This window comes from Argiope bruennichi, chromosome X2 (assembly GCF_947563725.1).
Source record: "Argiope bruennichi chromosome X2, qqArgBrue1.1, whole genome shotgun sequence".
NCBI lineage: Eukaryota > Metazoa > Arthropoda > Arachnida > Araneae > Araneidae > Argiope > Argiope bruennichi.
In genome coordinates this window covers 103,335,436-103,351,246 of record NC_079163.1, presented here as the reverse complement: position 1 = coordinate 103,351,246, position 15,811 = coordinate 103,335,436, and the positions used below count along the sequence as shown (strand labels likewise).

Sequence of the window (15,811 nt, the reverse complement as noted above, 5' to 3'; positions counted from 1 at the left end):
ATTTGAGCTGTTTCCGCCAACCACTTTCAGTTAAGGAATCTAAATAAAAGCAGCATTAAGAGGAGGGAAAATATATATTCTAGTTGCGCATAATTCTAATGAAAGATATGATGGTAAATCAACCATTTATTTTCGCAAAACAAAGTTAGGATAGTGTGGATTCTTTTTTCCCCCCTCTTCCTTCTTTCTTTCTGGTATCTTCTTCTCGAATATCCTAATGTATCTGTCCACCCTTTTTCGCACTTGGGTATCAGATCTCGTTATCCAGTAATTCCCTTATCGTCCCCTTTCTTTTAGCTTCTTGGATCTGAATGAAGCTCGGGCAACATTAACGGGTCTTCTGATCTTGAAGATCGCATCGTAATTTGTTTTCGTTTACGATGGCTGAGCAAGTGCTTTGCGTTGCCATAAAACTGGCATTCCCCGATGAATTATTCATCTCTCATACTCGACATGCAAAAATGACTTGTTGCTTTCCATACCAGGAAGAGCTAACTAACTGGATCTATTTCGAAGTATTTCGTCAACAACTCCATTTGACCATTGAACGCCATATACTTGTTTACCATATGTTTTCTTCTCTTTAGAATCGATTGCATGCTCTTCTTATAAAAACATTTTGTTGTTAAACTGAATTATGAATTGATTTACCTCAAAGGAAATTTTATATTTAAACTTTTCTATATTTAAAATACCCCCACACCCTCAAAAAATGTGTGCATGAAAGAATATTAAAATAAATGGATTTGTCATGTAATTTAAATTTAGTTTTGCTCCGTGATTTTAATTTAACTGAATCAAATTTTTTCCACATATTTTCAAAATCAAGATCTATTTTTATTTGTGAAATGGCCCTGTCTAATCTTAAAATTGCATGCTGAGCATTTTCAATGAGACTGATCTTATCGTTAGAAATTATTTATTTTTCAATAGCAAGAAATGTGATTAAAAAAAAATATCTATCTTCGTTGGACCAATGTAGCTATAGAGTTCGAAAAATATAGATTGAAATTATTATCTCCTAGACAGGTAGGTACAGAATCTGGTTTAAAAACGCGTGCTTTAGGTAATCTTAAACGGCTACTCTGACTCGTTCGAAGGCACACGAAAATTTTGAATGATTGAAGCGTCGTGACATTCTAAGGTGAGAGCTATGGTTGAGTCCTAAAGGCTACGGTATTATTTCTCCCATTGGGGGCTGTCCCGCCTTCGTTAGGGGGTAGGCAATTCTGCATTATTTCTGTATCTACCAGAACCAACCACCATACCGGAAGCTTCTCACCTCCATATCTGAGGTGCCTCCCGGGTGAAGCGTGGCTAAGTTATCAATAATTACTAATTTTCCTTTGTTTTGTATCTGCTGGTTAAAATTTGTTTTTAATATTAAATCTAAAATATTTGGGTTACATCTGTAAATCACTTCCAGCACTTTAATGTAGGATAGTGTTTAACAAGACCAGTATGATTATTATAGTAGGTTTGTCGCATTTCCATCATTGTCATAATTCGTTCTTTTAAAGCGAGATTCATTATGTTGTTTATGAAATAATTAGATTTAAAAACTTAAGTTTAACAGGGGATAATACTTGTGGTTCCGATGTTTACGATATAAATTTTACATGTTTGATTTAATGCTCATTTTCATAGAAAGCTTTCGCATTCTATTGATCATTTTATCGAGTAACAGAGTTGTTTGTATTTGCCATTTGTTTAAATTGGTGGCTGCAAATTGAAATCTTTTGAACTTATTTTCGACAGAATAATCTTTAAAATCGATTTCTTTTAATGCTTTCAAAAACATCATCCAAACGATCTCTTTAAAAGGAATTGAAACACGCCATGTATTTATTAGCATCTTCAATAACCTTTAATTTATTACTACCTTATATATCCCTTTACTCTTTCAAATACATTACATTTGGCTAAAAACAAGTTCGGAATCTGTTATGTGCACTTCTGCAATAAAGATCTTATCCACGCAATTTTAAATTAGTTGAATACTTCCTCAAAACAAACTCGTGTGCGATTTAGAACTAATTAAAATTTGATTAATTCTAATTGACATGTACATTTCGTTTGATCTCATATCGAAAACAAGCATCAATTATCTCCAACCTAAAAAAGAATTTATTTGAATCGATATTTTATTTTCTACTGGTGATTTAAAACGATAAAGTATGAAATGCATTGTGGAAGATAATTTTTAAAAGGATTAGCAAAACTATCCAAATATACGCAAAACTACTTTTTTTTTTTAATTCCCCGGTGTAATTTTTAATCGCATTACCTGTTGCTTTTTAATCTTACTGCTCGTTCACTTATTAGTGCTTGGAGGAAATTTGAGGATTTATTTTAATTAAAAGAGTATGTGCTTCTACCAGCGTTTCTGGGTAATTGCCTTGTGGTTTGAAAAATAAGTTAATTGTTGCTGTTCATTAATGAAGAGAAAATTTTGGTATTTGATTTTTTTAAATTCCGGTTTCATGTTAATCCTTTATTTACATTTTTAATGAGATCAATTTTTATAAATCGAATAATACTGTGAAAAAGTAACCCTTTCTATAAATAAGACTTGTATTTATCAGGTTTCATGGCTATTTTATTTTTCAGTTTTTATAGCTAGATTATTCATTCTGGATCCAGATTATAGTCTTACTTCTGTAGTTCAAATGTGTTTATCTGTTGGATTATTTTTTTCTTTTAACTTTTAAGCGGAATTTAGATGCCATTAAATAGCATTACTTCAAGAAACCCCCACCCCCTTAAAATTAATGTTTAATGTTCATATTTTAAATCCACACTCAGTTTAATAGAAAACGAGATTTTCTTTCCATTTTGCTATGCTCCGAAGTTTATTTAATATAAAGAATGCCTTTCAAACCGAAATTATTTCTTAATTTTCTACTTTTTTAGGTGATGGGGTAATTTTCTCAGGTATTTAGAACGATTTGAAGCCTACAGTCATATGGCCTTGCTGAATTAATCATGTTCTGTTCATCCCTTCCCCTTCCAAGGCTTTTATCTGTCTTTTACGAGTTGCTCACGACAAACAGTTTACTGAAAGTGTGTTGCGATTTACTTTCTCGAAACCTACTTTTATCTTGTCAATGCATTTCGCATTGGCCAGTGAGAGGGAGGAGAAAGGGGAGGAATATCATCATTTTTCAGGATTCGGTTCCGCCAAGATTGCTACTGCTGCTCTTTGCGATCTCTACGAATGGCACAGTCCATCCCTTTATACTAATATTTTATGATTACCCTTTCCGTAAGTTGCGAGTGAGCATATATCATTTTATGTTTGCTGTCGTCTTTGGACTTGTGTATATGCACTTTCCGAGAAGAGCTTTTTGAGCTTTGGGGTCTGTCTAGGATATAAAAACCCGCCTTATTATGTTTTCTTTCTCTCTTTCCTTTTTGAATGAATAATATTTTGTTGGAATTTGATGATTCATTCTGAGGCTTATGGATTTATATAAATGCTTGGTATATTTAATAATTTCTTAAGAAATTAAAATTTTTATATGGCCTTATTTTCTGAGTATTTTTGCGCATTTTTTATTTTTCCATGGAATTCACTAGTGACGCCTATATTATTAATTTTCTTCAGTTTAAGTCGTTCAATTAACTACGTAGGTATTAGTTTATATGTGTCTTTATAGACTTGTCTGTTTTTAAGGAATATTAAGTGCCATAACAGTACGTTATTGAGACGGTTAAGACGGGAAGAAACCAATTTTAGTGACGGTTCAGGTTGACGCTACAAGAAAACCTACACGGTGTATTGTTACGTCCAGTGAATGAATTCTCAATGAGGTTATTACGTATTTAAAAATAATTTATGTATTTCAAGAACATTTAGTTTTAAACTTCAATTATCAGGGTGTAATAACTCTTTAAAAACGTATCTCTATTTAACATAATCATATCGTTTCACTTAGAAGCTTCGTTACAAAAAAGATTTGTAAAAAGGAAATATGTAAATTACGTTATAAAAACGAAGGAGAAAGGGAAGAGAAGAAAAAAAGAGACCGAAACTTGCTTATCTTTATTGACTTTAATTCACACCCTAAACTGCGAAAAAAAAATTGTGCTATCCTGCTTTACACAAGTTTTAGAACAAGTTTTCACAAAACATTTTTACTTTTCTAATGGTTGAAACATATTATCTATAACATTTTCTTGTAATTGTAGCTTTTTGTGAGTTGTCTTAAATGTTGTTAGCATATCTTCTTGTGAAGTTTTTTAATATATCTTCTTCATTTTCACCATCTTTATTCATTATATTGTCTTCATTACTTTTGTTACACTCTGTAATATTTCATGCCCCGAAAGGTATTTAGCAATTGTTGTACCTTCTTTATTATGAAGAAAATTAGAGAGTTTTAAATATTCTGTAATGGTACAAGAGCATACGAGACCATGAAAATCTGGTAGATTTTGTTGGAGTTTAGATAACTTTGAAATCGTGAAACGTTGAGGGATACACACACACTTAAATAGAAAATATCATTCCTTGTGTGGAAAGTAAACAACATGCAAATGTTATTCATAGCTAAGGTTTTGCAAAAAAAAAAAAAAAAAAAAAAAAAATCGTTAAATCGCAGGCTGCGTTAAGTGGAAGTGCTTTGAATAGTGATGTAACCGTATTTCAGATATCAGATAAAACTGCTTTGTGTAATTACTATTTCCTGCATCTTTAAGATACGTAGAAATATGTGTTACTTCATTCACCGATATAGTATGTCGAGTTTGCTACCTGCTCTCAGTTCTTGGATTTTTGCAGGCATTGACTACTACTGTTCGTTTCAGTATCACGGAATTACCACTTTTCGTTTATTCTGCCTCACTAAGGGGTGAGACGCGGAAGGTTGTACGCATTTCCGGAATTTACTTTATTGTTATATGCAAACATCTCCTTTCATCTTTCCTCTCACCCCTATTACAGCGAATTAAACCCATCCTAACGCATTCACAAAAGTACTTAGGGTTTTAGAATCCTTTGGCAAACAATAAGAACCACTCCCCAGTTTTTATCTTTTGAAAGTCATTCGTGTCGTAACGTATTTAGGTAGAAATATGGTATTGTACTATTGACTTTCAAAGGAAAGGACGACTTCGGGACTGTCTCCGCTCTGTCGAGACTTCTTTGCCCCACCATTGAAAGAAAATGTGAGTTTCTTTAAGATAAATGGGTTCCGTGATGGATTAGGAATGAACAAGATTGGAATCTGTGACCTCGAAATTGAATGTGGTTTTACAGAAAATGCGAACGCCCATTAAACATTACATAAATTTATTAGTTGAATTTTGCAATCGACTTATCGAATTTTAGAATAATCTTAAAAGTCTTGTGTATCTGAGAATACTTTTCTTCAGGTCTTATGTGCAACTTTATAAAGTTATGAATTTTACTTCCTCTACTTGTGATCACTTGAAAATAGAAAAATTGGAATGACTACTTTCTTGGAGCAACTAAAATGATATCTCATGAAAAAGTTCTATTGTCTATGATGGCAATAGACATATCTTGTTTTTAGACTGAAAAGTTTTAAAATGCCATTGATTCATTTCAAGCATGTGAATGTTTCTTGTTACATCACTAAACATAACTCAACTAGCTTTACCTACCTAAATTTTATATGATGGAATTTTAGAATTTTCAAGAATTTTGTGGTATTCTCCTTTGGTTGTTGATATTTATGTGATTCTGTAGCAATCTATTAGGGGATGTCTCCTCGGAGCTTTCCATGTTTATTAGTTCTAAAGCTGCGATGGCTTGGTGACATAGTCAATGCTTTGTCATCGGTCGAACGCTGAAGTAAGTTTGGATGCCTGAGAAGATAATGATGGCACATACCACTGAAGTGAGATACTTTTGTAGGCTTAATGCATGTTTAACCCATTCTAGGCGGATTCACACCGCGTGTGCAAAGAATTTCCGAACCAAATAGATGGATGCAATGATATTAAATTGCAGTTATCAGTCAGTATTGAATTTCGGCTTCTGAGGAAAGTCTCTCTCTCTCTCTAAAAAAAAAAAAAAAAATGTGCTGTCTCGAATGGGTTAATCTAGTTATGGATCAAATATTGACGAAGTCTGAAAGTTTGATTTTGTTCATGTCATTTTTGTCGTATGACCATTATTCAGAAATACCAGGGTCTATCACAGTATTGCTTTTCTTCGAATCAATACATAAATCTATTAGATAAAATCTAAACGAGACTTTCAGTTGGTAATAAATCATTTCATTCCTAAGTTTCGTCTTGCATTAAAAATAATAAAAGCATAATAAATTTATTATTATTTTTTATTTCGATTATGTTGCTTTTTTTTATTCCAGCTTATATAAATAATTGCATAACTTATCAAATGATCGAGATTCTATCACTAAATAACTGAAAGCTTTTTAAAAATTATTTTTTCACCCACTGGAAAATTCCCCTACGTGATTTTTAGTACAGTCCGGTAACTAACTAAATTGCTACTACCTACTTTAATTGAGGAGTATCATTCGCAAATTTATTAGTTGCTTAGTTACCCCCTCCCTCTCTGTCTTGGCTACTTACTGTGAAACGCAAATCTTTTCTAAGATTTCTTTATGGCTCTTTATGTAATTGGAGGTCGGACCGTTAGACAGACAGAGATAGAAATGAAGATAACTTTCTATCAATGAATCATAAATCAAAAACCGGTTTGAATTTTTTTGTCCTAAGCCATTGCTTGAGAATATTCATTAGTTCAAACTCCCAAAAACTATGTTGTATTATATACCGCGCTATGTCTATAAGCGTCGTATTCTTTTCAAGAATTTCTTGATCTTTGTATTATGTTGCTTCTGTGACATAGTGTTTCGCGAAACTAGTGAATCTGAAGAAACAAACTCTAATTTCGTTTGGAATTTGTATTTCTGAAAACGTTCGGATTTATTTGCTTCATCCAACAATTTTTTTTTTTTTAAATTCTTTTGTGCTAATACTAACTAAGATGTTTTTGAATTAGCTATATCAGTGCAATTGATTTCGCCAGTTTCGAAATATCTTCATTAGAAGTCATTGATCTTCTAATGAAAAGCATATAATGAAATAATGGCATCTGATTGAAAATTCGCTTGAACTGTTACCTTTTCTCTAATATATGTGAAATTAAATGGCAAAATTTGTAATTTTGTTTCAGCCAGTCTTGTTTGTTTTCCGCATTTTTTTTCTAGGAATATGGGGAAAAAAAAAACAAAAAAAAAAAAACAGGATGATTCTGAAATCATGGTTCAAACTGACATACTCGTATTTATGCCTCAACGCGGTACTTTTACCCATACATTTCTATACAAGAAGTAATTATTTTAGTGAGCTGTATCACAACCAATATTTGTCTCATGATTTTAGACATTTTAAACTTTATAATGTATTTCTTTTCTTAATTCACTAGTAAGTGCTCTCTCTAGCAATCTGCATATGCTTTTGGTACCGAACTTTTTTATATATATACCTGTGTACGTGAACTACTCTTAAAGTTTATCGGGCGATTTTAAAATCATTCTATATACATAAGTCTAAGAAATATTTGGAAGTAAAATATATAAATTCTTTATATATTGTGCAGGCCCATGTTATATTTTTCATTTCTTTATCCTTTAACTTATTCTTATAAATTCTTTGTTTATAGATGCAATTATACAATTTTATATATACAGATGCTGTAAGAATTTTTTTTAGCTTCATGTTGTTACGCATTTTTCTTTTTTCTATAATTGGGGAAAACGCATTATGCATTTGTAAAAGAAAACAACACAAGCTATTGATACAATAATGCCATATATTGCATCAATATTTTGTGCCGAATAAACCTCGTAATATTTCTAGATTTTTTTTTTGTGTGAAATGTCGCCCAATATATACATAGAGTAAACAAAAGGAATAAATGTTGAATAACTTCTGAGAGCTAATAAGTATTATGGATAAATTCCGGATATTTTATAACGAATCTGTGCTATAAATTTGCTATTCATCTGAAATAATTTTCTAGAAGAAAATACCATCTTCTTGCCAGTTCAGTGTGAAGACACGCGGAATGTGTGTTGGAGAGGAGAGGTAGGAATTTTGAATTGTAGTAATTCAAGACGAAAATACGCCCTTTCCCAGAATTTTCTTTCCCTTTAAGCGCTTCCCTTTCAAACCCCCTTCCTTCCAGAAAAATCTTGTCTTGTGGTCAAGTTACCTGGCGCCTCCCGCTGAACTGTCACGGGAACCATTTGTTAAACCGAGTGACCACCGTAAATAGGACCCGAAAAGGTTGACTGCACAGAATTGGCTATTACTTATCTATCTTTAGAATGCCATTACAAAATTTCTTTAAAATATTCCATAAAATTTTAACATGAATAATTCTTTGTAGATAATGCAATAATTGCTAACTTTTCATTTAATATTAAAAAGAATTTCAATTAAGCGATTTAGGTTCGATTACTTTTGCTCATCTGTCTGATAACTATGACGATTTTCTTTATTTTTAACGGCTCAGTTTTGCTTTAATTGCCTCTTCGTGAATAAAATTCACTGTAAACGATACATTAAAGGAAAATGGAATTTCAATGAGTGAAATGGTTTACTATTAAATAAATAAAATTCTGTTTTGTTGGCAGCTTATTTAACAATATTAATTTTACTTATTTTTCCTTTTTATAGATGTATTGAAAAATTTCTAGCATTGGCATGACTAAAGTTATGCCACGAAATGAAAGTTTCAAACTTAGTAACTGATACAGCAAATAAAAACTAATTTTCAACTTCTGTCAAAAATTTTCGATTTCGCTGTTAAAATTTCCTGCGTTTCACTTGGGTAAGAAATACATTTTGTTTCATTTTTACATAATAATAATAAAATTCCTTCCCTTAAAATGGTCAAATTTGCGTGAAACTTATCTTCATGAAAGAAATTTGCAATTACTACGAACAATGCGGCAAATAATATTTTCAATTTAAGGATTAATCTTTCCCTTCTAGCTTATTTACTTAACAGAATCTTACAGGTTTTTCATTCTTACCAGTTTCATAAATTTATTCAACTTACATGAATAAAGCATTGCTAAACTTGGTAAAAATTAAAATTCCCTTCCTGATTTTTTTTATAAGCCCTCATTTTTTACTCTTTAAATGGCTGAATTTGTTTAGTTCTCCTATCTTATAAATAAATTCACAAATTGTGTTAACAACGCAACAAGTGAATATATATTTTATCTAAATAATCGAAACACCTTCCTTTTTGCTTATTTACCCAACTAGATCCTACTGGTGATTCATTCTTTAACGTTGTAAGAAATTCCTTAAATGAATAGCAATATTTCAGACCTAAAAATGGCTCAGTTTGCTTAATTCTCTATCCTCATCAACAAAATTCACAAATTTTTTTACACAAATTAACTAAATTCACAAATTAACTAAATGGTCGAAACATCTTTCTCTGTGCTCATTTATCTAACTAAATCTACAGGTGTTTCATCCTTCGATAATGTGAGAAAATTCTAAACGTCTCTGGCAATATTTCCGACCTTTAAATGACCCAGTATACTTAATTCACCTTCCTCGTGAACGAAATTCGCAATTTTTGCAAAAGATGTCGGAAATGAATATATTTTTTAAATAAAATAATCGAAACTCTTTTTCTTTGCTCGTATATCTCCCAATCAAACAGGTGTTTTTATTCTTCGATATTATAACTAAATTCTTGTCTCCTCGAATAAGAATCCCTGTTGTTGACGCAATCTAAGCATCGTGAAATGTTATAGGTCGTGTCAATAGTTTTGTCACCTCGTCAAGTGTTTCACCTTCCTCTTTTTAATTGCAGGCGGAAGAGCTGAGCGGGATTGTTGGCTCCGCCTTCCGCATGGCATACGCTCAGCAGCTGCAACAGACGCCACATCAGTTGGAGCCCCAACCTGCTCGGAGACGGTCCCCTGGCCCTGTGCTGCTCGGACCGGCTGCTTTGCTCGTCACGTGCAGGGATGACAGATCGCCTAAACCTGCAACTAGAGCTTGCTGGGTAAGTGCATCTTTAATTACTGCGAGCAATGATCCTTTTATCTGAGACACGCGGTGCAATTTTTGTGATTCGTCACACATTACATATTTATCTATATATATTTAACGAAAATCATTTTTTGAGCTGAAAGAAATATTAAAAGCCACTTTCTACTTTATTTTGTAGATAATTGGGTGAGATCAGGAGATACGTTATTGTCTTCTTTCTCTATAATTTGTTTCTTTTTTATAAAAAAAGTGTTAAATAGTCGTGTTTTTAATTTGCTGATTCTGGCGCATGGCGTAAAAAATAATTTTGACCCTTGAATATATATATTTTTTCGACTGGAGAATTTTTCTGTTTCTCCACATGCCTTGATTGTTTGCATATTTATGGTTACATGTTAAATAATTATGTATACATGCTTTCCAAAGTCGTTCTTTAAATACAAAAAAAAAAAAAAAAAAAAAAACCCTAAGTAATTATTGTTTTTTTGCTTCTGAATAATGTGTCAAGATTTAGTGATATTTTATTTAGATATATATTTATAAAACATCGGGTAGAATTTTTTAAATACTTTTACGACCGATGGAGTAAAATTTTGATACTTTCCACCTGTTGATTCTAGAATAAAGACATAAATTTGTGAGTTAGAATCGCTTTTTTTTAAACATTTGGTGCTTCAGAATTTCCCTTTCCCATGTCTTTTGAATTCATATATTTTTGGCTTGCCATTTGTTAAATATTTTTCTAATTTTGTTTCTGCAGATGGTAAATAATAATAATAGCATTCCGAGATGGCCATTTTGTCTATCGAATGATTTTGTGGAAATATTTGTGTCCAATTAAAGAGCGAAACAAGTGTTTTCACTATGAAGGTTTTAGGGTGTTTTTTGACATGTGAGCTTTTACTAATAAAAGTGAATTCGATATGTTTTTAACTATTTCTTTCATTTGATATTTTCGTCATTTTATTTAATCTTTTTTCTGAAATAAATTTAGATATTGTCGATTTATATAATGTTATATAAAGTGCAAATATAGAGTTATTAGTTTTTTACTTTTAAAAAAAGAAATAATGAACTAAGAAAAATATTTTTATATGTCAATTTATCTTTCTACCTCGTCTGTACATATTATGAGAAATGTTAGATTTTTATATTTGTACTTTCTGTAAACTGAAATTTTAGTTGCCTTTGGGCAGTTTCTTATTCTGCTTTATTAAAATATATATTTTTTTTTTATTTAAAATTTAAAAGATTATTACAGTAAGAATTCTTTAACTTTTGGATTGCATTTTTCTTTTAAATGTAAAATAAAAACATACATTGAGTTTATTCACATTTTAAATGTATGTATGCATACTTATTAAAGCAAATTAAGTGGAAATGAATTTTCTTAGCTTCGAATTTAGACAAAATTGTAATCGCCAAGTTTTTAATCCACGGAATGTTTAATATGGCTCTTTAAATTAATGTCTTATCTGTTTTTAAAACGTTTTTGCTTTTCTTTCATTTTACCAATTTAATTGAATGTAAATAAAATAAAGAAGAAATTTATTATTTGGGAAAGACTCTTTGCCGAATAAACTTAAAATTCTGTGGTTAATAAAATAATAAATTATTCGTCTCAACATCGTGATTGAAAGCTCATAATTTTGATGCTTTCTTGTAAATTGATGCGTAGGTCTGAAGAGAAGTGTGCCTTCAAGTTCGTCATTCTCGCCCGCCGACAATAAGATTTCAATAATCAATCGCATAGTTTTAGAATAGTACATCAATCAACCTTTTAAATGAGAAATTAATCGTCATCTCTTAATTATAAGGTAAATTTTCAAGGTACAATTAAAGGTACTTAAAGGTACAATTTTCAGGTTTTTCATTAATTTAGTTGTAGTTTTATCAATTTTTAAAAACACTTTCTTCCATTCTTTTTCTGTGTATGATTATTTAGTACTGTAAACTTTACTTTGGCCCATACATCATTATAGTACATTATCGGATGAATATATGCTAGTTCAAATTCGTTTCCGATTTATAACTGCGCATATTGCTTGTAAGATGTTACTTTTTTTTAACTGTCAGCTTTATTGTTCACATGGAAACAACAGATAAGTGTATAAATTTACTTCTTTAACAAAACAAAAAAAAGTAAGAAAATGTTAAAAGTAATATAGAACTTTTTATCGTGTTGAATGAGAATTAGTAACAATTTTTTCATCGTATTATATAAATTCTCATGGTACATTGAACGAGAATCCGCTGTTCTATCTTGTCGTCTTATGTGACATTTATTCCATTTCTATAACCAAAAATAACCCAAGTTCGTTGTGTGTCGAATGTTATGCGATGTGTTGTTATGCGTAGTTAAATAGTCCTGAATATGATTTTAATAAATCAAAAATAATTGTATGATTTTAAATAACATTTGTTATAAACGATAAAATTGGTATTGGTACAAAAAGTTGTTTGTAATCGCGAATCTTTTTCCGTAATCTAAAGGTGCATTAGAAAACGCATTTAATGCTATTTATCTGCTTAGCGGTCACCCCTAGCCTTCTATCTGTCAGCGGGAACTGTCAATAACTATGGCAAGTTAGATTTGTTTTCTTGTTTTGAGGCTACGCTAAAGTTATTTAGTTAATCTGTCGGATATCGAAGGGTGGTCTGATTTAAGGAGAACTGGTGACTCCTTTCTTCCGCGGGAACGGAGGGATGTTTCACCCCGACGAATTTAATGCGCACTGGGCCCGTTTGAACAGCAGGACTTCTGTGAAATTGGATTTCGATCTTCGACCCTGATCTTGAAGAAATAATGTTGGGTCCCTGGTCACCATAGACTCAAGGATACCAAAAATTTTACTATACTAACTTAATTTAACTTTATGAACCAAAAAATTTATTTAGTTATGATTTTAAATATGTTGAAAATGCAATTAGATTTTGCAAAGAGATTGCCATAAAATTTGTGAAGATGCATATACATATCAGTTCAAAGGATATTCATACAAATCAATGAGAAAGTTCTGAATTATATGTGTATAGGAGTTGTTGCAGTTTTGATGGAGCGCCAGATTACTCTAGTCCAGGGCTCTCAATTTTGTTATAATGGTCTCGCTGCTATCAGGGGAACATTTACTAACCTGTTGGCAAAGGAAAAACTCTATTTTCGCAAAAAAACAAAAACAAAAAAAACACGAATCGAACACTCCAACAGTTTTTGTCGTCTTACATTTTTGCTAGTGTTGTATTAAATAATTATTATAAACGTTATTATTATTTTTTAATAATGTCTTTCGCGAGTTTTTCTGCTCTTTCCTTCTGTTAGTATTGCAGTTGTCTGTGATGAAAACATTCCTCAGAAGAAGTTGAGATTCTTTTTTTTAGTGTTCGCTTTTGTTTAGCTTTCTGATCATAGTCCCCTCTTCATTCTATGACTAAGCATTATTCTTTTTCTATTGCTCGGTTCCTTCTCAGTCGTATTGTCTCGTAACTGTCTTGACGGTTGAGTAGGAGATTGTATGCGGAGGAGACACAAACCCACGCTTCAAAAAACGATACTCCATAATGGGCTAGACTTTACTAATTATTATTCCAAGTGAGTTGAAAGGATGTCTGAAATTAATGATATAACTACGGGAATTTCCGAATATGGATTAAATAAGTAGTAGAATGTTTTTTTTTTTTTTGTTTTTTTTTGTTTTTGTTTTTTTTTGCTGAAAAAGACATCGAATCGGAGGCCATTTTGAAATCTGAGGAGTCGAATATTTTTTTATTTTTTTTCAAACTAAGTGAAACTCTTTCGTTTAAATTTTAGATTACTTGATTTATTTTGATTTTTTAAGTGTTTTTTTTATCTCTGAGAAATTTTAGAGAAATATCAAGATGTCAGAAATAGTGATAAATTTAATTCAACCATTAATAAATTGCAACTTATTTTTAATTGCTGTTTTTAACATATCGTTACTTAATTAAGTTGCGAATAAATATTAATTGCTTATTAACCGACTACGTTCGAAGGAATATTTTTGAACAATTGGATTTTTTAAAATCTATTTATGGTTTTTAGATGTATTGTCAATTATAAACACTATAAATACAAAAAAAATTATTTGGAAATATAATATATTTTGAGAAATAGGAAAATTTGTAGTAAATTTTAATGAAATTTAACCAAAACGGTTAACACTCTACACAAAATTGTAATGCAGCAATCTTATTTTTCTTTGTACACAAGTTATAGAATATAATGATGAATGAAATGAACCAAAATCTAAGAAACATTTTGAGTTTCAAAGAAATTATGGGTAAAAATATACGTATATATACATTTTTTTCATAAATTTACAACTTAATTTTTCTAAAAACACCTATAAATGAAAAAGTATTTCACCAACAATAAAACTTTTGGTTCATTTCATTGCCCACAGTATTTAAAACTCTCGCTGAAATTTTTATGTAAATACCTCTATTAGTTTTTGAGATATCATGTTAACGGTGGATAATTTTTATGAAAATTAAAGTTTTTGAGAAAATTGAAGTTAAATAATTTTTTAGCTAAAATTTTTCTTTAAATTTCTCCTGGATGATAGGTTAAACCTTCCTTTTCCTAGAAAATACTATTTTGGAAAGAGGGAAGTCTGAACTACAAGAAATAATAATAAAAAAAGAATTCGCCAATGTGGTCGATAACCAGTGTTTTCAACGTAATCGGATACCTTAAAAGACATTCTGTTAAAAATATAAAATCGAAGTTTAAAAGCATCAACTTTTTTAACGGATAAATGAAATAAAACCATTTTCTAAAATTCTATTTATTTATTCACATTTTTTTCTCCTCTTACACGTTAAACGAAACATTTGTTTTTAGTGACCTTGGGGGGAGGAGAAATCTTAAAAACAAAGGAGTTCATAGAAAGAGTCGCAATCAATGAAATAATTGAAATTTAATTGAAGGAAGAATCACATTATATTCTGAAAATTTTAAGGTTGCCGAATTTGTGTATTTTTCAGATAATTTTTTCTGTCCTGGACATTTTTTCTTACATGAGAATGTACTTTAATAAAACTTATTGTGCGTAATTAAGATCTGCAGTTTTTAAATGAAATTACTTCAGGGCATTTAAACTGACTTTCTATATTTTAGTGAATACTAGTTATTCATATTCCGTTGCTTTGTAAATGTATTTTTTTATATATCATTGATTTTTCAATTAACTCTATAAAAATGTCATTTTCTTATGTTTCTTCGTTCGATATCATAAACCTTGGTATTTTGATCAATTTTAAAGTAAGTGTTTAAAAGTAAAAACAAAAATAATTTGATTTTGATATCTAATTTTTATTTGAAAAATATGCAGACGTGCACCATGAATTCTATACTATGCGGTAGATATTTTATCAAGCCTGTAGCTTTTTCGTCAACTTCTATTGCTCTCATCCTTTTTTTTTTTTTTTTTTTTACTTTGCATTTTACTATCTAAGTCACATGGGAGAATAAAAAATATATAATTACAGCTCTCTCTCTTTGGTATTTAATCCTTTAATTGGTTTTCTGACGAGAATTCACTTAGCCATCTGTTTTGAATACTAACTTTTAATCCGTTGAGAAGTATTAAAAATGTCATCAATTTTTTCCGAGCTTTCTCTTCCCCTCCTCCATTAACTAAAATTCGTTCTGTTAATTGAAATTTCTCAAATTGAAGTGCATGTAAATTAATGCGCTTTCGAAGTTCGGTTTTTTTTTAGTAGAAACGTAACCTTATTTAAGGTTATTCCTTTGGGGTTGTTCTCCCCA

General features: G+C 30.7%; 1 protein-coding gene across 1 annotated transcript in view; it reads left to right on the top strand.

The window, feature by feature from the left end:
* LOC129960256 (uncharacterized) overlaps positions 1 to 15,811 on the top strand; it is a 156,584-nt gene that overhangs the window by 80,268 nt on the left and 60,505 nt on the right. The window contains exon 5 of the mRNA XM_056073534.1: positions 9,842 to 10,036. Coding sequence (XP_055929509.1) covers positions 9,842 to 10,036 — 195 coding nt within the window. The remainder of the gene's footprint in view (positions 1 to 9,841; positions 10,037 to 15,811) is intronic.